This window comes from Corvus brachyrhynchos, unplaced genomic scaffold (genome assembly GCF_000691975.1).
Source record: "Corvus brachyrhynchos isolate BGI_N302 unplaced genomic scaffold, ASM69197v1 scaffold70, whole genome shotgun sequence".
Lineage (NCBI taxonomy): Eukaryota > Metazoa > Chordata > Aves > Passeriformes > Corvidae > Corvus > Corvus brachyrhynchos.
Window position 1 is genome coordinate 5,692,799 of NW_008236217.1, and position 25,660 is coordinate 5,718,458.

The following is a 25,660-nucleotide window of genomic DNA, read 5'->3' on the forward strand; positions in this document are numbered from 1 at the left end:
TATGGTACTGAATCAAACCCAGCATCGGTGTGCTCTATAAATACCTCCGTATGGATCTGTATATAACATCTTTGCTTGCAATCTCTCTGTAGAGTTTTTTCTAAAAACTATTCAGAGGAAATAAGTCTTCAAATGATTTGAAGAGAATGTAAGTGACAGGCTCTTTCCTGTGCTTGGCTGAATCACATACAATGTGCTTAATTAACAGGTGCACAGTGAGAAGCTGCACTCAGCAGGCAGTGCTGGGTCATGTTCAGAGTCCTGGACATTGGGTTTCTTTTGTAACATGGGATTTGAAAGGATCAGTGAGATACTGAGCATCTCTGTGCCTCTTTCATCTTCTTGTAAATTCTTGCCCCTGTGTAAGCACCCTTTTTAACTTTGCAGGTTTGGTTTTTTTTTTGGGAGCAATGCTGACCTCATACCTGTTCTCTTCCTCCTTGTGCTGACAACACAGCTGAAGCTTTGACTGGAGATGGAGTGTCTGTATTATAGCTTCCTTGTTTGAGTCAAAAATGAGATCCAGCCTAGCTCTTGCCTTTTAATCTGTTGCGGGGCTGGGCTGGTGTTTGGTGACGCATTGAGCTAAGCTGACTGCAGCGAGTTAATAGAGAAGGCAAAAGGTGTCGAGCCCCTGCAGAATGGCTCAAGTACTTGCAATGCCTGACCTGTATCCTGGATAGTGAAAAAAAGATGATAAAGCTGCCTCACAAGAAATTGCAGAAATTTTTCCTTAAAAAGGTAAAGTGCTTTTTTTTGGTTTGCTTGCTTTAGTTGGGTTGGTGACAAAGTTTGATAATTGCATTGTTTATGTGCTCTCAGCCTTGTGATTTCTTTGCACTGAGATGTTTCGAACTGTTCTCTCAGTGTAATGTTATTCTTGGCTTGGGGTCTGGGTCACAATTAATATCCATCAAAAGCAGACTTCAGCAGCATGCTACAGGGGTTAGTTTGACTACAGATACAGTTTACAGGTTCTGTCACCCTGTTGTGTTATGCTGGCTTTTAGCAGTGCTCCTTGACTTAGTGGTACTGTATATTCTGAATCTGCCGAGCAATTTAGTGCTAAGTTTTTGCGTTGTACAAAGCAGAATGCTGCTCATTGACTGGTTCTCATTTAAAAAAAGAGCTGTTATTAGGAGATATGCATATATGTTATGTGTAGGCTGTATATTTGCACTCTGTTTTCAAATATATTCACAGAAATCACTGGAGATACAAATACATCTACTAGAAAACTGAATACTTTCAGGTAGAACTCCATTTAAAACTGAGTTTAAACTGAGTTTAAAACTATCTCTAGATCATATGTTTCTGTCAAGCACTACCTAGCTAGGTATCGAATGCTGCGGTAATTAGCTATCCGAAATACCATTCTTTAATTTTAATGTCTGCGTTATCTGGATCCTTTGTTGGCAACATATAAGCATTTATCCCATAGGTCATGAAAACATACTGGGCTTTTTCCCTCCCCTTCCTTCTCATCTTGGCTACTCATAAACAGACTTTATTAGTGGTTGATTAGAAGTGCAGTCTCTTTATTCTGTAAAGCATCTCAATTTTCATGCAGGGCATTTGCAGTTGTAGTCAGTTGGAATTTTGTGTTTTCACCATGCGGTAAAATTTAACATATATGAGATTTCACGCTGATAGCTGCAATATGGTTCTTCAAAATAAAATATTCAACTTCTTTGTATACTAATTAAAGCAGTTTTAAAAGGGCACAAGAGAAGACAGTTGCATGTCAAAGCAAGTTGGATCTGCTACATGGTTCACTGATTTTTGGCACATTCACAGATGCAGATGGTTGGTTGTACCTTTTTCTCTGGAGTAAATTTTCAGCATTTAAATGTTGATATCACTATTGTGCTGTTGAACTATCCTTTTAGGGTTTCTTATGTTGACTGAGAAGAATTTTGCCATTTGCTAGTTTATATATGCCTTAATGCTGGCATACCTGATCAAATGGTAGTAATTCCATTGGGATATATTAACAACGGTGGGTTTTTTTGTTATATTCTTGAATATAGGACTGAAAGCACCCAATCAGTTAAAGTGGATTAAAATGCAAGAGAGAAAACTTATGCTGGATTTTATTTTAATGTAGTTGTTAGAAATTTATTTAATTGAGCTACTGGTCTGAAGTGACAAAGTGAAAGAGGGTACAACCAAGGTGGTGATAAGCGTAAGTTAACATGAAATTCGCAGTAGGTTATTGGTAGTCTCAGGAGTCCCATAGCAACTTGTTCTCTCACAAAGATGTCTGTATGGTGCCACACAACAGAAATCATATATCATTCACGTACTCATCTGTGTTGCTGGCTCCTGGTGTTTCTCTGGAGGCAGATGGAGTATTTTAAACAAACTGGTTTTATTTGTAATAATGTGCAAAAGAAAATGGTGGAAAACATCTGTAACCCTTCCAAGAGTTATGTACAGGTTCAGTTTGAAGAGGCCTTTTTCTAGATGCTAAGAAAGGGAGGCATTGCAGAACAAGTGGCTAGATCCTGCCCTACACTGTGTGTGCATACTTTGCACTCAAGCAAGTGCATGAATTTATTATGACAGAGTCAAGTTTCTGTCTGATGCTGTCATTTGAATCACAGGAATCAATAACCTATGTCATCCTAGATTGCCTGAATATATCACAGCTAGTTAGTATAGAGAATTTTGCTTCCCTTCCTCTTTAATGAGGTTGTAGTGTTGTGGTTAAAAAAACAGTAATCTCCAATAACTGGAAGGTGAATTAGGTGAACTAAGTCTTTGAGTGGTGGCTGGGCAGAACTTACGAATATTTTTTGAGGGGGGTTGCTCTGATAAATAGGGAGTTCAGCTGATGATTTCTTTCTTTATTTACTGTGGCCACTCTCATTGCAATATTTTTTTGAAGCAGGTTTTGAGAAGGACTCATAGCCCCCTTCTTCCTTTTGTGAATATATGCATCTACCTGATGGCTAGCCTACATGAATATTGTTTAGATGTTGATGCAATTAAGTTAAAAGGATATGCTTTTAATTTTACATATAAAAGAATGCCCCAAATTGACAGATCGGACCTAAGTACAGTCCTGTATTTTCTGGCAAAAAACTATCTACCGAAGAATGACATTGCATTTGATTATGGTAGTGAACATCTTCAGATGCTTACTCTTCAATATTGTATACTAAAGCAGCAGTCAGACACCTTATCAGATGTTACTCAGCTTGCTGTTTGTGTAGGCACCAGCAGCTCTTAGACAAGTGAATGATTCATCTTGAGTATACGAAGGGTGGTTTCAGAGTTGAGTCTTCAATGGCTATGTTGACAACATGACTTTGGCCTGGAGAGTGACTGAAAAAGGACATGTTGTCTTTCAAGCTCTCAGAATCACACAGTGGTTCCTAAAAGAATTTTTTTCAGGACCAAAAAAATTAGTTGCTAAGAAAACATTTAACAATTTTGCCTACTGAACCTTGAAAGAACTGTTGTCCTTCCAAAGAACGGGCTGCTGCTTAACATGTGAGAGTAAATGTAAATTACATTTCCATGTAAACTTACCTGTGCTACTCAATTTCTTCTGAAAGCTTTGTCTGGAACAATCATGTAAAGACAGAGATGTTCCTCCTGTAGTGCTTTAACTAATTCTTGAATTAGTATGCTTTACAAAATTGGTATGCACAGAAAATACAGTATCACATAAACAGTTTGATTTAAGGAATGGATCTGAAAACAGTTGCTTGTAATAAACTATAATTCAGTAATGGAGTCAGCATGAAAATAAAAAGCTAGTGAAAAACATCTTGAATATCATTCTGACAGAGAAAAATAGGTTTTATTAAAAATGGGTAATTTAGAGTTTCACTGTTTAAGATTAAGATACAATGTTGCCTAATAAGAGAGAAGCACTTAAGGAAAACAAAGTAAGATGTCAGCTGATGCATTCTTTTACAAGGATCTGGTGCTGTAAATGCTGATTGAATGATTTATGGAGATGCATATGTTCTTTGTAGCATTAAAAAGGAGGATCTTTAATTTTTTTCAGCATTGTGAAAAACAATTTGGTAATGACTGCAGTATTGGCAGAATATTGCTCTGTTGTAGCTTGTGATAAATGCCTCTGCCTTTTCTCCATTGCCACCAATAGAAGTTTCTGTCTTTAAGGAATATATGACTGAGTCACTGATGCAAAGGACAGCAGAATGAAAAGATATCTAGCACCAAAAGAATCCGACAGTGTGGACCGGTTAGATGTCTTTCTGTACATTCTCACATGGGAGAATCATACACATGGGCAAGGTATTTTGTGATTTTTGTTTCTGGTACTTGTTCATATTTTATGTAAAACAATATGTTTCATACTATAAAATTAGATGTTTATCATATGCATGCTTATCTGTTGTGTTCTCAAGGACCTAGTCAGCTTGAGTTGAGGGAGCTGCTCTATCGTGGTGATGCTGCCTGTCCATTTTGGGTGAGGGGCTTGAACCCTTCATAGTGGAAGGATTTTCAAAGGCTCTCCCCCCTCCTGCATGCACACCACCTGTATAATTTAGTGTCACAGTTCCTATCCCCGGTGATGACATTGTTCAGTACAGGGTCAGCTCACAGGAATGCAGGGAATTCTAGTGGTGTTTAACTGACTCCTATCTTACTGTGGGACTATTGCAGGACTGTTGTGTTGAGGTAGTGAAACGTGCCTGATCTGGCAAATAGTTTTTTTCTGTCATGACTGGGACAATGTTAGAGAAAAATGGGGATAGTACTTTCCAAATATGTTGGAAATCATAGAAGGCATGAGAATTAACTTGGGGAGCTGTTTCAAACAAGTGTGTGGGGTTTCTCTTACGCTTTTCTAAATAACCTATCAATAGGGATGTGTGTGTGTCTAGGGGGTTTCCTGTATCTGGTCCAGAGAAGGTACAGGTTGCCTCAGTTGTCAGCTGGAGGCAGCCTCCTTGGCTCAGGCTGTGAGGACCTAGGTGTTTGATTCATGAGGGCTTTGATTTGTGTATGAGGTTGGCACATCATGACCACTGTTGATATTGCTTTGTCTTATGAGTACATGCTAATGAATCTTCATTTTACTACTGTTAAGACTAAGATAGCCAAGCAAAATTACTTCAGCTTGGCAGTTGTAGGGATGTTTTTGAAGCCAGATATGGGAAAGGATTCCATCTGTTCCACTCACAATGCCTCAGACTGTTAAGCTGCCAAGAGCTGTTGTAGTCAGCAAGGTTGCTGGGTGGGTTTTGAGGATGATTGTTGTTCTTGAGTATGAAGATCTGAGGCTAGTCAAGTCAGGTATCTTCCCCCTCATGGTAAAGGGAGAAGAACAAGTTGGAGCTGGGACACCGGGTCGGGGGTAGAGCTTGGGAAAAGCAGCCTTGTGTTGTGGCTGCAGCTGCTGAAGGACTTGAGGGATGGAACAGGTTGGAGAGTGCTCTGTTTGTCACTTCTGCATATATGAAGCAAGCTGCTGCCCTGTGATCCCTATCCTACCTTTTGCAGGAACATCCATCTATCTCTCTCTGGGACTGTGGCAGGATTGGGCAGGAGGGAAGACTGTTTTGCCGCATACACTGGCCTGTTTCTCTAGGCAGCTGCATGCCTTGATTATGCCTAGAGCTGGTTGACCCCAATGCCGTATTGTCTTCCAGCTGTAAAGTGGTGTTAAGGAATAACTGCAATCTTTTGACCATGCAATAGTAACTGTAAGTCCATAGATGTTTTTATGAGGAACTTTGCTGAAAGTTTTGCTCTAGGAAATATGTAATTATTTAAAATAATCTAGTTCCTTGGTTCCCAGAACAGATAATGGATAGGGCGTGATCACTTGGAGCAAGAGATCACAGTATTACACAGAAATTGCTGTCAAACTAACTTTTGAAGCATCTGTTCTATGAGGAGAGGAAAGAAGGAACAACTGGATGTTATTTCTGGTTGGGCTTTAAAAGGAAAAGCTGCAAGCAGGAACAGTTTAGTTCTCTTACTCTTGGTGAGACATTCCTGGTCATTTAAAAAGACTTGCCTACTTCTCTGTCAGAATACAAGCCTTGGACTTGTCTGCGTGGCACTGGCAGGAGTTAAAGCTCTATGAGTTTTTTGGTTCATATGTTTTTGCAGCACTGAGTGACAGAAAATACAACTTTGTTTTGTTGGTAGTTTATTTTGAAAAGATGCAGGAGAAGCTTTCTGAAGTGTACAAGTCTCCTAAACTTCACAAGACACTAAGAGGACAATTATGCCTTTGAACGTGTTGTTCTTGTAGCTGAAGTACTTGTTCAGTTCTTAGTGTCAACAAAGAATGAAGCAGGCTGTTCACAAAAGAAGAAGGAATTTCAAGTCAAGACAAAGAGTTGTAAAAGGAAAGCAGTAAAATTCTGAGTTTAGCATGGCTACAGGTGTGCATTATAATACATATAATATACATAAATAGAACTAATATAAAGACAAATAGTATGTTAAAATGGCCTTCAGTCATGTATAAACATTACACATGCTTTTGCATGTTATAGCCAAAAAGTTGTATCCCTATATAAAAGGAATAATAAGATTGAATATAAAAGACTTCTGAATTCAAATAGTTTGATCACTTTCAAAATTACAATGGGAGCTAATCTTTATACTTCTATTCTGTCTTTTCCTCATGTTACAAGACCTGTACATATTTCTGCCCTTTGTATTTGTGTCAGTGTTCCGAAGGAGTGTTTCATTTGAGGGAAGAGAGGAAAGGTTTGTTTTTGAGCTAAGCAACATAGGTATTTTTCTTCTCCTCATCTTATTCTGAGAAATAGCTGACCTAGTCAAGCTTGAAAGTTTGCAAAAGAATTGAGCCTGAGGCAATCTTCTGGTGTGCAGAATGTCAGTCTAAATAGACTTGAGTTGGTAGAAATAGAAGCAACTGAAGCATTCTGAATTCTTTGATAGAGGTGCGTCAGTAAATTCAAGAGGAGGTGGTGCTTGTGGAGGCTTTCTGGGAGCCACAACTGAGGCCACAACTGGGAGCCACTGAGGGGGAAGGCAAGCCAGCCCTTGTGCACTGTCTTCCCTCTTTCCTCCTCCCCCAAGCTGCATGTCTTGAGCAATGCCATGCCTAAGTCTGTGACCACAGCTCAGAAATATCTACTTACACATACCGCTAATATGCCAGTGAGACAGCTACTGCTGTCCATGGTTATGTAACTGGATTGCGAATGAAAATCAAGCCCAGTTTGAGAATTTGTATGTGGTGAATGTGCGTGCATCTGTGCAACCTGGGTGGAGGTGTGTTGGCATGTTGTTTGCTACACGTGATACAGCAATTATTTCTATAGGGTCTAAAAACAATAGAACAATAGGGGAGCACGCAGACAAGAAAATTCTTATTCTTGTACTTGAGGTGGAGGAAAAATAGGTTGCTTTTAAACTGGCACGCTGGCCCTAATGAGGGGTTTGGGTGGAACAGCAGTACTTATGTTCAACAGATTGATAAATAATATGAAAAACTCCCTGGACTTCTGGTAAGAATTAAGGAAGTAAAATATCAGCTGTATTTTCCAAGTCCAAAGATTTGATGGAGCTGATCCATAGTTCTTAATGATAACTTACTGCAGGCTTCCTTCTTCCCCCTCTTTAAAAAAACCCAAACAAACAGAGAAACAAGTGAAACAAATAAAAAGAAACCCTAAAACGTGACAGTGATACGGGAGGACCTGTGGAAATGCCAGCAAATTTCCATCTCTTAGATGTATCTGTGGTCCTCCTATAAAATTTCTTATGTGGAGCCTAACACTCTCTTAGTACTTCAATAAGCTTGTGATCTAGTGTGAGACAGACCTTGGTAGTGCTTTGAGAAATGTGCTGGTTTGGGCCAGGGAAAAGCCTGGAGATGCTAAATGCTACCAGGTGATCTCTGACTGCCACAACTGCTCTGTTTTCTTTCCCTGCAGCATGGCTTGGGCTGCATTACCAGCCTGCTTCCTGCCTTGCTCTGCTCCACTGGGCATCTCTCCTGGCCATGACACACTATTGCCCCCCCTGGGAGTGCTGGGAAAGATTCTGGGGAGAGCAGGACCTCGATGTATGGGGGTGTGGGACTGCTCTCAGTGGACGGTGCTTCTGCCTCCCTGGCTGAGGATGAAGGACTGCTTCATCTGTCTCCTGAAGCTTATGTTTCACCAACAGACTCTCATGTTGGTAGGACTGGGAGGGCTGTGGAAAAGGGTCTTGCTGAGGAATCTCTCTGGGGCTCCAAGATGAGAAGAAGCACTGATGGGCTGAAGAACCGAATGGGGATTTTGACATTAACCTTTGTAAAATTGATGTGATTTTCCTTGCTATTGCTAGCCTAATATGCTAATAAATATGTCTTATAATTTAACTTATTTAAAAAATTGGTAGGTAAAGAGAGACTACCTGAAACACCACTGTAAGATTAAATGCAAGAAAATCAACAAAAGACGATTATGCATATTGTCACACCCTTATATACACTAAACCTTGCCTTACATAGGTGTGTATCAGATTAATATGATATGTTCCCCACCCCAAACTCTTCCTGCACAGTAGTGACATTCTCCCCTGGAGCACAGAACTGTAGTAATATCCTTGAAGACTATTTGCTAGAACTACTGTCTGAGGGCCTACTGCTGAGTGTGCAGAAAATACATGACTTCTCTTACGTGAAGCTTTCTAGTATTGTGCAGATTTTTGCACTGTACAGCAATTTCTTGAAATCTGCAGTCAAAAGTTAAAATTTGCGTGGAGATGTACGGTGTATCGCAGCTTTCTCTCCTGCTTGTTTTCTTATACATTTCTCTGTGCTCTATCAATATGCTTGGCATTGTGCAGTGTCTCTTAAAGAGATTGTGTGACTAATTCAATGTTAGTTCATTAAAGTTTTCTCTGAAGTACTTTTTCCTTTAGCTGGAGGCAAGCACAGATGCTTTGAGCTCCAGGATCTTGCCACTGGCATTTGGGAAATACCTCAGGGCTTCAAATATGTCCCTGTACTCTGTGTGCTGGGGCAAGTGCTAGAGCAGTGTAAACTCTTTAAATAACATTTTTTCTGAGCTTCAGAAAGAAGCTCCCTGTGTGGCTGCACTCTGCTGCCTGCTGCACACCCCCAGGGGCACTGACTAGTTAACTTTTACTGCAAATATACACAAAGATGGATGTGTATTTGTTTTTTAAAGCAAAATCAATACTGTTTTTACTGCTATGAATATGCTTTGAATCTCAAGTAAGAGAAATGTGCAAGGGATGAGGAATTGGAAGTCTGAAAAGTGCTACTGCCTCTATCTGCTCAGCTACCCAGTAGGATGAAATACCTCTGAGTCTGTGGTGGGTTATAATTGCCTTCTGAAAGGATCTTCCACATACCTGTGTATAATATCAGATGAAAGCACAGAATTTAGGAAAGTATTGCATAAGACCTGTTCTTCTCCCCAGTATACTTGATTTTGGTGTGTTGAAAAGTAGGAAAATGTGATTTCTTGGCACACATGATATGATGCCATTGTCAAGTGCACCCATATTGTAGTCACTGGGTGTGTCTCTGGAAAACAGCTGACATACTTTCATATTAAGTTGACTTTATCCATACCTTTCATTATTTTTTGAAGATTTTTGTGAGCAGATATATGGCTTTCTATGAAGAGAAGCCATTTTTGGTTTGTTTCTGTTAATGACTCTTAATTGTGGTTATGCTCAGGTCAGATACTGCAGCTTGTTGCAGACGATTCTGAGACCCAGTTCATGGCAGAAAATGCTGAACAGAATTTGGCATAACTGGTACCTTTTGCAGTGCGTTGGGCCTAATTCTGCATTTCTCATAGCACTTTTAAAATAGCCCTATGCCTTACAGGGCTGTTCCCCCTCTGTAGCTTCCATGGATACCAGGGCCAGAAGTAATAGCATTCCCTAGCTTGTAAGGATTGCTCTTCTGTAGTTTGGCTGAGCACTGTACATGCCCTAACTCCTGATGCACCCCTGAATTCTCCTGTTGCTGAGTAGTCCTATGCTGTCCACTTCCAAAACCCTTCACTGAGAATTAGTGAGGACTCGTGATGAAGAGGAATTTGAAAGGAGCACGGTGAAGGAGCAGAACTTCACATCAGGACAGGCACAGGCTTGGTGTTCAAGAACCTGACTCAGACTGGAGTAATCACCTTATTCCATGGGGCTTCTGAGTTTACAATGAAAATAAGACACAGGAGTGGAACTTGTGTGCAAAGAATAGCTCAGCAGCTTTTCTTGGGACAAAGTCAGGATGAAATAATTGATGTACTTTCCTCCCACTTAGTTTGCACTTACTTATTTTTTTTCTGTAGCCTGTTATCTGAGCTTAATGTGTATACTGAGTTTATGTTGCCTTTCAGAAAAGCAAAATGTATTGTGGCTTGGAAACTCCTAGTAGAAAAGTCATGTTCAAATGACTGAGAAATCTTAGGGCCCTGGAAGAGAAGTCTGAGGCAGAAAGTGATGTTTGTGTGAAAGATACTTGAAATATAGAAACTCCTCTCCAAAGCTGTAACTTTTAAGGAATTAGAGATTTTTTGATTCATGGGAATGCACATTTCTGCATAAGTTCTGGCAGCACTGTTCATAGTGTTGTCATTAGTCAGTTCTTCTTTTCTGCACAGGTAGTATGCTAGATTCTTTGTTTTAACTGACCTTGTGATGATAAATATCTGTTTCTTGTTCTGAAAATCAGAGCACTCCCCCAAATGACTTGATGATCAGTGGCTTCAAACAGGTACTTTTCCCTGCATGCAAATTTGTCTGTCAGGGAATGTACCTGTAAATCCTTTGTGCACTATTGTCATTCAAGTTATTTACCCTTTGTTAACCTGCAAAGCTCATGGTGTGTTTTAGAGAAGAGAAGGGATTAGCAGCTTCAGAAACAATTAATGATTACCTTGTGTGAGCAAGTTCTTTTCTTTCCAGAACCACCATTTCCTTTGCAGGTATCTTCAAGAGCAGTTAGTAATGTGGTTTTGATTTTTTTTTTTTTTTTTTTTTTTTTTTTTTTTTTTTTTTTTTTTTTTTTTTTTTTTCCTCTTTAATGTATTGCTCTATTTCTTGGCTGACCTTTTGACATACTTTTTTCAAAGCTTTGGTCTATTATACTTCATATGTTTCTTTATGTCGATCTTCTTTAGCCAATGTTCTTCAGCTTTAGAAAACAATAAACTTCTAAGAGCAGAGTTCAGTAAAGTGAACTTACATTGATGCCAGGACCGTGTAAACGTTCTCAGTTGTCTTTGAGCCCTTTTACTTGTTCTGCTTCCTCTGATAATTTTATTTTTAACTTTAGGGTTACAGTGTCTGTGCTAATTCAAGGGTGGTTGCAAATGATGAGTTTTATTACACGAAACCTTCAGAGCCACAGTACTCCACTTGTCACTGGCTATGACTTAACAACCCAGATCCATTCGTGTTCCTTTTATTGACATGCCAGAAAATCCTTCGTGAGTTTGTACTTGATACAACATATGTGACCATTCCAATACCTTAGCCTTCTTATGTTGCACCTGAGAAGACTTTTCAAGCTACAGAACTATTCTAATGGAGGCTTCAGCTTTTTCTTTCTATTCTTGATGTTCATGCATTTCTTTAGCTCTCTCTTTGATTATACCTAGTTCTGTATATCCATTAGAAATGAACTGAATTTGTACCTTGATCTATACTGATAATAACAGGACTTGTTGGATAAACTGGGGCAGACTGCAGAGGGAAGAAGAGAAGGGACCACAACTGCTGCATGATATTCAAGCATAATCACTTTGAACACCTGCACTTAAAATTTAAGTATTCATATAACTAGATGTAAGCTAAATGAAGTGTGGAGGAAGAAAATGTGAACATACAGAAATTTAAAACCCAATCCTGCAGGCATTTTTTATCTATTATATGCAAAATCATTTAAATACTACTTGTAGTTGTGGTGCAGCTGGATGCTTGCACCAAATTGCTAGTCCAGTGCAACTTCTGTTGAAATTTTTAACAGTGACTATGTCTGGTCATAATAGTTTGCAGTATGCCTGAAGGCTCATGGCCTTAAATACCATTGGTGCCTTTGGACTCACCCAGAAATTTTGAAATGTACAAACAGTAGAGTAATGTTAAGTTCACCTTTTGTTTGTTTGTTTTTTAATAATATTTGTGGAAACCCAAAGGAAAGGCAAGGGTCAAGATAGTGGGCTGCAAGTGAGAATATTTCGATGTCATTGCTAGCTTTGTTCTGTTATATCTTGGTTTAATGTTTCTGCAGCCTGGGCCACAACATCCTTAACTTTTAGCTTCTGGTGGTTGCGCTTTTATGAAATGAAACTTGTGGACGCTACTGTTAAAAAATAGTTCTTGTTGTTTTGAAGTGTTCCCCTTGTTCTCAGCTTACTTTTTCAGGTATCTTCCCTAGCTAAAATTTAGGAATGCAGTGTAAGCAGCATCCTCCGAAATGTATTCCATGTCAGGTCCTCTCAATGTTGTAAGGTTTAGTCTTGCATGTGTTCTGGTTGCTGAAGAGTTACTCTTTCGATGTGTGGCAAACACAGATTTTGTAGTATTCTTGTTTTGCCAAAAGATTTCTAAGTCCAAGCAACTTTCTCTTGAAATCATTCAGTACTAAAGCCTTCCTAGAAAGACAGGTAAAACTTGATTCCTTTTTGCTTAAGACATAGACTATTTTGGAAAATTTATTTCTCTGACTTTAAGAAGAAACATCACTCCCAGAATGAATCTTAGGCACCTCAAACTACCAATGTTTTCATTTATTTCTTCTTAAGGAAAAGCTAGTGGCTGAACATGGAGATTTTTGTGTCAACTCTATTGCACCTTCTCCTTAGATTACACCCAAGGCATGCTGTTCTGAAAAATGGAACTCCCTATTCTTCACCGAAATGAGGCTTTAGCTTCTTCCTTTGCAGAATATTCAAGTTGTTTCTTGTCCCCTGGCATCATCCCTGAATTCTTTGCATTGATTTCCCATTTGTTTTGTTTGTATCCAGGATTCAGCACTGTTGCTAACAGCAGAGCACACATGCTGTGCACCTTCTGCTGCAAGCAGAAGTCATCCTTCCTTTTATTAGCTGTTTCAATATTCTGAATGCCATTTAGGCCAAGTTAATTTTTCTTACTCTTTTGCTGGTGTGATCTGTCTTTGCCTTTTTGCTTTAATTAGGATGGTCTTCCAGTTAATTAACTGCATCCCCTTGAACATGGGTATCAAGTGTCTGCACAAGTATAATCCATTTATATTTCTACATAGGCAGCTGCATTTTTCTCTTGCCATACTGGGACCAGTAGGTATTAGCACTGATGTGTTTCACCTTTTTTTTTGTAGTTTTCCAGAGTGACGCAGTGTCTTCTTTCAGCAGTCATTGCTGACCTTCAGAAATTATATTTTAAAGGGTGAAACATGCAAGTATTTAGTTTTCAAACTCTCAGGAAGTAAAAGCAGCAATCTTGGCAGAAATCTCTTCTCAATGACTTCTGGTGCTACTATATAAAGGAAGGTATGAGTCATGCAATGAAGGTAGGTTCCTGTACATTTCCATGAAGGCATAACTTGGGTTTTTTCTCACCTGTCTTAAGCTTGATGCAGGCTACCAAACTGGGTGAGTCTTAGAGGGAATATAAGCATATATATATATATATATATATACACATGCTATGTTTTCTAGGAAGTAATAAATCTACACTTTAGTTGTGTGGGTGTAGAGGTAACTTACCTATTTCTTACAGCAGTTTTGTCAGCTCAGCAGTGCCTAATTTAACCTAAAAAGTAAGTCTGAGCTGTTTCTTCATTTACAGCTCCCTCATGGGTATTACCTGCGTTTAATCTCTCATTGGTCTCCTGCACCAAGCAGGGTAATGTTCCATCGAAAAACACTAGAAATTATTAACATTGCATTTGTAACTGTGCTTATAAACTAGGATTTAGTATTTTATAACTTTTCTAGCTTTTTAGTACTGTGTGCTGTATTTGCAAGACTGCAGTAAATTCCAAAAGATACTCTCAGCAGTGAGGAATGATAAGATGTGGCTGTGGGGTCAACATTAGATCTCCAGTGATGCTCTGTATGGAAGTTGTGGGATTGGTCTTTGGCACAAGCTCCCACAGTAGGTACCTTAGGAAGACCTGTCCCTGGGGGGAAAGGCTGGGTTGGATGGTGTGAATGGAAGTGTAAGATTCTTATTTTACTGGCTTTAATCCAGGATGCACCCTTTCTGAATTGAATTCATGATGACAGCTAAATAAGATTTGCAGCACAGACCATATATTTTGTTTAATGTGAATTTCCTTGCCCCTTTTAATAAATTTGGGGGTTAATTACAATGTTTCAGCCTTTGACTAGAGTAAAGTCAATGCCCTGTGACATGTGCCTAAAAGAAAAATATCTTTCTGGCCAAATGGAAATAGAATTATTTTCTAAAGGAGATTATTTGCCTTCAGCTGTTCCCACAGGCTGGTGAAAGTTGTGCCATTCCTAAAGCAAAGAATGAAGCCCCTTTCAAGTAGGCACCAGGTCATGTTCAAAATTATATCTGAAAAGTCTGTGGGCTGGGGAGCTCATTAAGATCAGGAGTCGGAAGTTTGCAAGTGTGGTTTTTATTTTTATGATTGCATTGAAATTAGGGATGTTTATTTAATCTTTAAAACATAAAGGGAAGTAGGCAGTGTTCAAGGAAAAGCAAATCTTAGTATGTCTTTAATAGCCGTCTAATAAGACAGTAAGTCTTAAAATGGATTGGCAATACTTTACTGCACTACAATGCTAGAATCCAATAGATCATATTAGTATAATCTATTAGAATATATTAGTATAAAGTTATCAAGGAACTACAATACATGTCATTAGCTTGAACTGTAGTTAGCTTTTTCTTCTTTTACCATCAAGTTTTATCTTGCAGTTTCTTGCTTTGCTCACAGATCTCAGGGTTCAGATATTCCTCAGCTCTGCTTTCAGAGAAGTAAATTAGTAGGAGTATGTATTATACAACATGATTTTTCGTCCCCACTTTTCTGGCTGTTGTTAGTTAAATAACGAAGGAAAAGTGAATGGATTTTACTATGGCTTTTTACTTTTAGAATTTGGACTTGCCTTGTCTGTTTTTTTCTGTGCTACATTATTCATTCCCCTCCATTATACTGCACTACACTTCTCACTTCTGAAAAACTGCCACACAAAAAACCTTACAGATGTCTTAATATGTGGTTTTTCTAAGTGACAATTTCTCTGCTGCTCCATTGCTTGATGTTGTTTGAAATGAGACTCTACAAGCCAGGTGATAGACTTGTATAAAAATCATTTCTGTGAAAGTTTTTCTCATCCCAAACTAGTTTAAAATTCTGTTTTATGTTATCTGCATTATAGATATATAAATATATTTGTGAGTCATTCAAGCTACCAAAATGGAAAATGAATCTAGATTTCAAAACAAAGCTCTTGCATGAGGTTACTCATTTGATGGAGCTCTTAGGGCATTAGCTGCAAGCTGTTGGTACTGTATTACCGTGGAAGGCTGATTGCAGGAAGCAGATAGTTCTGCTTCTTTATGACTGGATGTTGATAGGATCTTTCTCCCTTTTATTCTCCCTTCCCATTCTCCCTGCTTAGTATTCATATTGTTCTTCTCTTTCCTCAAGAGTAAAAGAAGCCCTGTTGAAAAAAAACCAGAAAATAACCTTCCTAGCTGCTTGCTCAAATTATAAGCACTCTAAATCTGGAAAGTAAAGGTACATTTACACGTCATTAATGACCAAGGTGACTGCTACAGACACTGGTGTTTCGTGTTTCCTTAAGCTTTTTAATAAAAAAGAAAATGAATGCATATTTAAATTTAATCTCAAGGGGATTATTTCTGGAGCCTTTAGCAGAATGTGTTGTTGAGTTCTGAAAATCAAGGAGATCTTGCAGCTGTGTCTGCCCTTTGTCTTTTGTTGCTACCTCCTCAAAGAACAACTCCTTAACATGGGAAGGCATCCACTATATCTGTTGTCAGACTCTGGTGGTAGACAAAGTCATGTTGGTACAAGAACTAATCAAGCAGACAGGAACTTGACCAGAAACATCTAAAAATAATTTTTTGATGCTTCTTGCTTAGGGAATAGCAGTTGTTTTTGTTTAACAGGAAACACTTGAAGGTACAGGGCTGTGTAGGGTTAAATGAGCTATTCATGAAAGCATTAAAAAAGTGCAAGTGCATATCAGTTTGAAGAGCTGTGAGATGCCATGGCCTTGTGTACCTATGTATGTATTCACAAGCAATACTGCTGGTGTGTTTATTGTATGCTGAAGATTCAACCTCTAGTATTGATTTGCCTGAATTACCTTGCAGGATGGAATTGTAAACATCTTCATTTCTTTGGGAAAGAACTAACAACTCAAGTACGATTGGGGGATAATAGGTAGTTGTGAAAACAACTTTCCCTCCATAGATGAAGAAAACATGTAGCAGTGGTGGGGCGGACAACAAAACAAACGTACAGCCCCACCCCCAAATACCCAGCAAAACAAAAACAACAATTTCCCCCAAACAACAAAACCACCCCCCTCCAAAAAAACCCCAAACCAAAACAATAATAACCCTCCCCCCCATCCCCAAACCAACAAAAACCCCAAACCCACTTAATGAACTTTGCAAGTTCCTTTATTTTCTATGGAAGTCAAACAATTTTCTCATGCCTGAGTTTGTGTCAGAAGGCATCACTTCAATATTTCAGGTTTTGGGGTAGTAATAAGACTGCATTATTCATTGAGTGATACAAAACAACTGTAAAATAGGTGAAGATAGCAGTAAGAGACCTGTTGATTAAAAAGAAATTGCAGAGGAAACTGTGATAAAGCTAAGCAAGATTATTTTCTGTTTTGGTCTTAGCCTTTCTGTTTGATGCTGGAAGAGATGTTTTTTCTCCTCACCTTGAATGCTTTCTTTAACTTTACATCAAAGAGTTTTTAAAATAACCTTTTCCTACTAAAAGCCGCAGCTATGCTATCTTTCTTAGTATCAGACTGTAGTGAGAAAAACAAATTCAAGTGCAGAAAACAACCTGCTTGATTCAAAGAGAAGCCCTACAGATGGTTGTCCAGTTGTATTTGACCAAAGAAGTAAATCCAGGCTAATAAAACCTATTATTTTCCCTAGCTGCTAAGCAGAGCTTACAGTGACCTCCTACTACTGAATGCTTCTGAGGAGGCAAATATTCAACTACTGCAGTGATAAAGTTGCAAGTACCCAAGATGGGTGTGTATCTTAATCCTCACGTACGAATGTTCCACTAAAAACTTGATGACAATTACTGGTCTTTGTGCAGCTGGTGTTTGTCCAGCTTCTGTGTTGAAAATCTTAGAATTGAATCTCTGGCAAGTAGCAGTGGAAGAGGTGATAATATGGGCACCAACTTAAAATGGATATTCCATCTGAATATGAGGAAAAACTTTACTATGAGGGTGACAGAGCACTGGAACAGGCTTCCCAGAGAAGTTGTGGTCTCTTCTTCTCTGGAGATATTCAAAACCCTCCTGGATGCCATACTCTGCAACCTGCTCTGGGTGAACCTGCTTTAGCAGCAGGTTGGAATAGATGGTCTCCAAAGGTTCCTTCCAATCCCAACCATTCCGTGACTCTGTAATATGGGACAGAGAGGTTAAGGCAAGGGGGACCAAACCTGTTATTTAGGCAATGTGGTTACTTAATGTAAAAGAAAGTGAAGAAAACAGGTTAGGACTCTTCTAGTACCTTTTTCTCCTCTTGCCTGAGAAGTTGGTTCCTGAATTGAGTACCACTAGTCTGTATTGATGGACTTAGAACAAAAACCCCATAGTTAAATTAGTAAAGCATTTCCAGATTTTCTTTTTCACTCTATGTACACAAATTTGCAAGGAAGAAATGAAGTCCTTCCGTTATTTCATGCTCAGAATTCAAAATTTAAAGTTTTCTTTTAATATTGGTCAAAATTTTGCATGATCATGATGATAGGGAAATAAAATGTGAAAATATCAGAAAGCTGTTGAATGTTAGTGTTTTCAGGTAATCTTTTTTGCAGTAGAATATAGATTCAGTGTTGTTATAAAATCTCAATTTATAGCTACCATGGTGTGCCAGATAACATCCAGGGGAAACTGAACATTCTCAAAAGATAACATATCAAATTTAAAGGGAAGGGAGATGAAAGGCTGGGAAACCCCGCCTCCTCCACTTCTAACAAACTGGGTGCAATTACTAATAAACCCCCAAAACAGGCTACTGAGAGTAGGACTGGGATTAGGACAGAGAAACCACATATCATATACCCTTTGTACAACTGCCTGTACCTCTGTTAACGTCTCATAAATCATTCTCACCAAGCACAGCAAAATAGAAAACCTGATTCATACCCCTGCTCTGCAAAAATTTCGTATCAGGGACAAGATCAGAGCAAGTTGTGGATAGGCAAATAACCCTAGGGACCAGAAAGGCATTAATACCTCAAACAAGCCTAAGGACTAAAAAGACATCAGTACATCAAGCCAGAGAAACATTATGAACTCAAGCAACATGGTGACTACTTTATCCCAACACAAAATAAGTAAATTCAAACCTAAATGTAATTAGTACAGGTTTTTTACTTCTCTTTGAGCCCCACATTGGGCACCACTAATTATTTGTGCTGGTTTGGGCAAATGTGGAAATATATTCTCTGAGAGAAAGCAGGTCACAACCAGCCCTCTCCCACTTTTTCCTCGAAGGAAAGTGAAAGAGATAAAAACTATTTATTTAACAAACACACAGGAAAGGGATACTAATGCTAAATAATAAAACCTCTTGCTGTGGAAGAGAAACTTGGAAAAATTTCAGAGTCCTTCTGTAGATCTCTCTCTCCCTCCTCGGAGCTGGGACAGGTGTGGCCCACCTCTAGGGCCTCCACCTTGGTGGAAAAAGTCCCGCTGTGTTCTGATGTTGAAACCGTCCAGCAGAGAAAAAGGGAAAAAAAAATCGAAGTCCCAAGAAAACAAAAGTTCAACTCTCTGTTTCTTGTGGGAGAAAAAGTAGCTGAAAGCTGGCTGGAAAGCAAGCAGGGTGCTTCCTCCTGCTCCTCTCGCCATAGCAGAACGCAGAGAGGTTTTATCAGTGTCCTTGAAAACAAACTGCTTTGAAGAGTTCCCTTGGTTTTTCCTCTCCCCCATCTCAGGCTCAGTTTAAAGGCACTGAAAGGCACAAAATTAATTTCTAGGCATAGAACAGTGATATAGGATCATCATAAAGTCACCCCAAGACACGTGGAGAAAAGTAGGAGCAAATGTATAGTTATATACAGTTATAGTCCCTGAAGAAAACTTTACTCAGGCTCCTTTTGTGCCTTGGTAGCATCAGCCTTGTCGTGAGCATTTTACCAGCTGTCCTGTTAGACTCCAGCGTGCTGGTTTCAGCTTCTGATCAAGGTAGATGGAGTTCTTGGGTCTGAAGCAGCGTGCTGTTTCTGGTATGCTGGGGGAAAAGTAATCTCTTGCTCATTTTCATGTTAACATCTGATCCAACTGCCTGTTCAGTATTAGCAGTAATGAAGAGTAGTAGCTTGTTATGCTGTGTGCGTGCATGTATGGGAATATCAAAGCTGATCTGTGGTTTGGTCCTCTCTTTAGGAGAGAAGTTAAAAGAGCATAACAGATGTTCCCCGCAAACAGCTCCAAAGCTAGCAAGGCTGCATGAGCAACCAGTCTCGTGGACAGAAGTGGTGCAAAACGCAAACAGCCTGCTGAATGAGATATACCCAGCTCCTGGTTTTGTCCATTGTTTCCATGGCAGCATGGGGCACTGCGGCCTGATGCAGCTGAGCAAACTGTTCTCCTCAAACCCTGCTAAAGACTATCTTTCATGCTTGCCAGGGAGTGAAAGGGAGAAGCCTCCCTACTTGGGCTTGTTGGCAGCAGTGCTTCTCACAGAAAGAGAAGCTAGAGTTTACAGAAATTAATTTATGGGCTGTTAGGGAGGAGGAGTAGGAGAAGACAGTGAAAACAAGGCAGAAGAGCCATCAGAGACGAAGGTGACTGACAGTAAATGTCCGGTCAGAAAGACACAAGAGTGAGAAGAAAAGGTGGAAACACCTCAGCAACAGTCTTCAGAGGACTGAGCTGGGAAAAGAAGGCCAGGGTGACTCAAGGGGGATGGATGTCTATTTTGGGGAAAATGAAAAGGAAAGGTAGGAGGGAGTGTCTGTAAACTGTTGGGAGGATCTGGCTCAGGTGGGGGCCATTCCTGCAGCCTTCTGACAGGGAGATCTCCTTTCTCAGGGACATATGACCAGGCAGGATGTGAATGGAGAAGGAAAGTGAATGCTTTTGATTGCTGTTGCTTTACAAGCTCCCAACCTGCGTCACTGTATAAGAATCTGTATATTTTTAATTAAGAATGTCAGTTTGGAATCCTACAAGCCGATTTGAGAACCCGTATTTACAGATGAGCAACTTTAATTTTCCTCTTACGTTCTCAATGAACAGCATATGAAGGCGGAAAGAAAAAGAGATGCTCTGTCTTGTAACTCAAAGTAACGCTATCAATGTGGGAAGAGTGCTCGTGCTGAAATTTCTAAGCTTCAAAGTGCTGTTAAACTGAGACTAACAAAATTAGAAATACCACATATTTTGGTAAGAAGTACATTTGGTGTTATTATTGTAACTTAACGTGTGATAAGATAAAATAACCAAGTGTGGCTACTTGAGAAGACTCTCTAAGTAAAGCAGATTTTGACCTTTTATTTCTAGTGAAAGTTTATTCACCTTTGGAAATATGTAAATGAAATGCCAACTGAAAGTGACCTAGAGTGGTAGACAGTTACTTGGAGGTCAGCAATGGGATAATGTTTCACATTAACTGAATTGAATGAAGGATGAGCACAAAAACATACAAAATTTGCTAATTCCTTTTAAGCCCCCACTAATCTTTGTGATTGTGGATAATCCTTCAGGATGGCACCAAAATCAGTATGTGGACTGCAGTCATAAGCATGATGTTTAGCCTTCTAGCATTGCTTGTAGCCCACTAATGCTTTTAAGAAACTGCATTGCACATAACTTCTATTTGACCAAAATAGGAATTATTCAAATTTAGAAGTGTCCCTATCATCCTCTTGTCCTCTGCTCTAGGTTTCTTCAGGAAGATTAGACTGGATGGTGTGAAGAAGACAAACATGTTTTTCCAAATCTAAAGGCACAGGTTTGTTTAGGCTGTGTTTAATCAAGCATGGAGACATTGAAAGCAGGAAAGTTCCTGACTTGCTGGGGAAAAAAGCAAATTAACACCTGCATGTTTATCATATCTCTTTATAAGTTATGTTCTGGGGCTATTTACTTCGGTCTTAAGGTTCTTTACCCAAGCTACCAAATTAAGAATGCTCTCTCTAGTCAAAGGACCAATTGACCTAACATGGTTTCCTCTCATTCCTTCTGTTTTCTTTTCCATCCCTGCCACTTGGAAGTCTTTCTCAAGACAAGCAGGCTGAAAAATTGAAACCCTAATCTTAGAGGAAGAATCTATGCGTCAGTTATGCCTAGACAAACTGCTCTTATTATATGCATGTCATTCTTCCTTCACCAGTCTCTAGGTTGAATAGTGAGTACTGTTTCTAAAAGATGGAAATGTACTTCAGAGTAGTCTTGGATGTGTGACACAGGAAAATGAAGGGGTGTAGATATGGGGGAAAGTGTCTGTACAGTTAAAATATCATGTGCTTCATTAGGAATATAATTTATTTGAAAGTCAGGGGTTTTTTTACAGTTTAGCTTCACAAGCTTTTATTTACTCTGTGCAGCACTGATTTCTGTGCAAACTGCTCCTTCTAAGCTTTAGCAGCACTGCCACTGCAACTTGTTCAGACAAACAGATGGTGTGCTATTAAATCCACCTGACTGTCTCATCAACAGGGGCAGTAGGATGGTTTAGCTGCTTTTAGCAAGAGGGAAGAAAAATCCAGCATTGATATTAAAGCTAATAGATGCAGCATTGTTTATGACAACCCTGATAAGTGATAAGGGGAACTTTTGAAAGTCTTGCCTAGATTTTTCTTTTTTTCATTTAGGTGATACTTTATCTTCACTGTTTTTCTCTTGGTTTCATTCTGGACCTTTGATTGTTTCACCTTGAATATGTTACACTAGATGAAAATAAACCTTGTGCTTAAAGACCAAAGCTTTTAGTCAAGTGAAAGGAATTGCTATCTGAATATGATATCAAGCTCGGTATGATATCTTACAAAGGTTAAAAGCAGTACTTACAAAAAAAAAAAGGATTGTTCTTGTATGTATGAATAATTTGCAATGACTCATGCAGGTTACCAAATAACCTGACTCAAGGACTTTGTTACTGGCAAAAACTGATCTGTGAGAAAAGGCCACAGCTATTAATCACTGCCCATTCTAGACTTGTCAAGAGAACTTAGTGGAAAGGTACAAATGAAGAACAAAAAACCAACCCCCAAATTATTAGTCTACTTAGTCTTATCAAAACTGTAATATTAACTTGGCAAATATTGATTAGTTCCTGATTTTCCCCTTCTGTAAGTGGTGGTTGATATTTGCCTGGCAAGCAACTAGCCCTGCTGTAAGTTTTGATTAGCAGGGTTGAAGGGCTTTTGTTTTGGTTCCATTTTGTTTGCTGTGCTGGAGTTCAGTAGTATGGGGAGGAATGTTTGCACAGCACACATTTCTTATGGTCTGAGAGCTTGGTCATGTTTTTATGTGAAACTAGTGATACAGGTTCCTCTTTCTAATAAATGATCACTGAGTTCTACAGCAGAGGAATGTAGAGCAAGAAACCACATGGAACAGATTTATAGGATTGTTTCATCTTTCAAAAACTAAGAATGAATGTGCTTCTTATATCTACATGTATATCAGTTATTTCTGTTTGGTAGCTCTCAAAACTGCTTTTTCTTTTATTTTTATTTAGATGATCCATACTTTCTCATTCACAAAAAGATTCAAGTTTTATGATTCATTCTGAGCTAAGACATTTTTGGAGACCTATTGATGGGTGGGAATATGTGAAAATAAAGATCAAAAGCAAGTGTTGTGAAATGGAAGAAGGACAGTGGGAAGTGCTTAAGTTTTCTATATTAAATAACTAAACCTCAGTTTTAATGGAAGAATTCCCACCACTTTCCCATGATTCTTAATACCTTTAATGGTGAGGCAGGGTGGAGGACTTTAAAAACTGGATGGTAAAATGCAATGCATATGAAAAATACAAAATGGCCTACAGAGATACTGTTAAAGGATATGGGCTCCAGAAGCAGAAAAAGTATGGCCAGATATTCCTATATCAAAGTAATAGCTGGTGATAAAACAGAGTGTCAGAATATGACTCCAAACACATAGGATTGCAGCATTTTCAATCTACTCCAAAGATCACCTCTCCATCCACTTCTTGCTTTTTTCCCCAGCAAGTCAGGAACTTTCCTGCTTTCAATGTCTCCATGCTTGATTAAACACAGCCTAAACAAACCTGTGCCTTTAGATTTGGAAAAACATGTTTGTCTTCTTCACACCATCCAGTCTAATCTTCCTGAAGAAACCTAGAGCAGAGGACAAGAGGATGATAGGGACACTTCTAAATTTGAATAACTTGCCTATTTTATTTTGCTGTTGAGGTTCATATACATAAAATGTCTTACAGATCTCATCAGTGAAAGTTCTGACACTGTGCTAGTACAGGGCTGTGTTTTGGATTTCTGCTGAACACAGGGTTAATAATATTGAGATATTTTTGTTATTGCTGAGCAGGACTTACACAGAGCCAAGGCCTTTTCTGCTTTTCCTACAGCCACACTGCTGAGGAAATTGGGGGTGAATGGGAGGTTGGGAGGAGACACAGCCAGGACAGGTGACCTAAACTGACCAAAGGGATGCTTTTACTCTTCCACTAGTCAGGGAGCAAGTGGGTGTCTGCATGGGGCTTGGCTGCTGGCTGAGGTTAAACCATGACACACACTTGCTTCTGTGTTTCTCCTGTAGCCTGCTTCACCCTTAATTTTGCTTATTATTAGAACACTATCTTCCTCTGTTGCTCTCCATTACCCTAGTTCTCTCCCAGTTGTGTGGTTGAGACTGTGGATAATACATGTCATTAACTCCCTGACCCTGGGCTTGTGATGTATAGAGATGTTATTAAGGGTTTGAGGTATTAACAGTCAGAGATGATGACAAGCTTTCCAAGTAAGTGCTGACCTGATGTACAAGGTTAATGTAACTGTTTGATCTGCTTAATGATGACTGATAACATTAAATATTTGCTGAGTAAACTTCCAGGAATCTAAATGGCTATTACAGAGAGCAGGTGAAATGTGTGCAAGGAAGCCTAATTCATATAAGTTTAAGCAGATGGCCATGATAAATGGTCTTTTACTTGTTGAACTATTTACCAGTCCTTAGTTTTGGGCTTAATGTCAGATACCATTGTAAAAGACACTGTCTTCCTACCTGATTAATTTCTAGGCACTTACTCAGATAGTGTTAATAATAGATGCTACAGCTAAATCTTTGAAAGTAACTGTGTTCAAATCTTTTGGGTTTATATCCCTTTTTATGCAGTTCAAGACAAGTATTTAAAAAATCAGCAGCTTCAGTGTAGTCCAAATGGCCAGACACTTACTCAAATACTTATATTCCTCTTTGGGATTGAAACATATTTTGTTTACGGTTGGAGAAGAGATTACAGTTCAGTTTCCTCTGAAGGAATATGCTATACATGCACCAAAATTGCTAGGTGATCTCAACCAGCGTGAGTTTTTGTGGCTAATGGTAGGATTTGCTTCATGGCCCCATTACTGCTCTTAAATAAAACAGTACTGTAGGCATAGTGATGGGAGCAGATGAATGGGTGTTTTCTAATCTCAGGGAATTAATACTATGTTGTAATTAGTGCATCCCTGCCTTTCTTAGGAAGAAAATGATAGTTTGTTTGCTACATACTAATATGGGCAGAACTGTCCTATCATAACTTGTATGCCTTGGTCTCCTTTTCTTTGCGGCTAATTTGTATTGTGCAAAATGGAGCATGTGGATTGATGCCTGGCTTGTTCGTGCACGTAATGACATGAATTGCCTTGTTTATTCCCTGAATTCTCTTTATGGACTCATTTTGAAATAAGTTTCTCAGTTACTGATCAGAGTAGTTCATGAGGTGGTCGAAAATGCTATAATTTTCCATTTCAGAAATGGCAGTGCAGCAGCTGGAGTGAAAATGTTCTTGTATGTACAGTCTTCAGTTTGCATAAACCAAAAGCATGACACTGGTGCTCTGCCTCTGGGGATCTAGGCCATTAGAGAGATAATATGCAGTGAATAAAATTTGATTGAAGTGTGCTATAAGATTCACTTGTGAAAAAGATGTTATTTACATAATACTACAACCATGCAGAGCTGAGAGTATTGCTTAGGTAGACTGTTTTCTGAACAGAGTTACTAGCCAGCAAATGTAAAGTGTAAATTGTAGGGGTTTTTTTATTTTTAGCAAAAGAAAATGTTCTTTCAAGAGCCTCTTTTTTTTGTTGTTTGTTATTGAATTTTCTACCGGTTCATAATTTTATTTCCCAGCTTTGTGGATGTGATCTCACTTCCCATAGCAGTGATGAGAGAAGTTCCAGAAGAGCTGTTCCTTTCACCAGTTTTATAGGACTGAGGACTAGCTAAGAGCTTTGCATGGTATTTTTTCCACTGTACCA

General features: G+C 39.0%; 1 protein-coding gene across 1 annotated transcript in view; it reads left to right on the plus strand.

The window, feature by feature from the left end:
- The first annotated feature begins 331 nt into the window (after window positions 1-331).
- The window catches only part of RPS6KA2 (ribosomal protein S6 kinase A2), a 250,972-nt gene continuing 225,643 nt past the window's right edge, over window positions 332-25,660 (plus strand). The window contains exon 1 of the mRNA XM_017746000.1: window positions 332-741. Within this exon, the coding sequence (XP_017601489.1) occupies window positions 694-741 (48 nt within the window). The 5' untranslated portion in view covers window positions 332-693. The remainder of the gene's footprint in view (window positions 742-25,660) is intronic.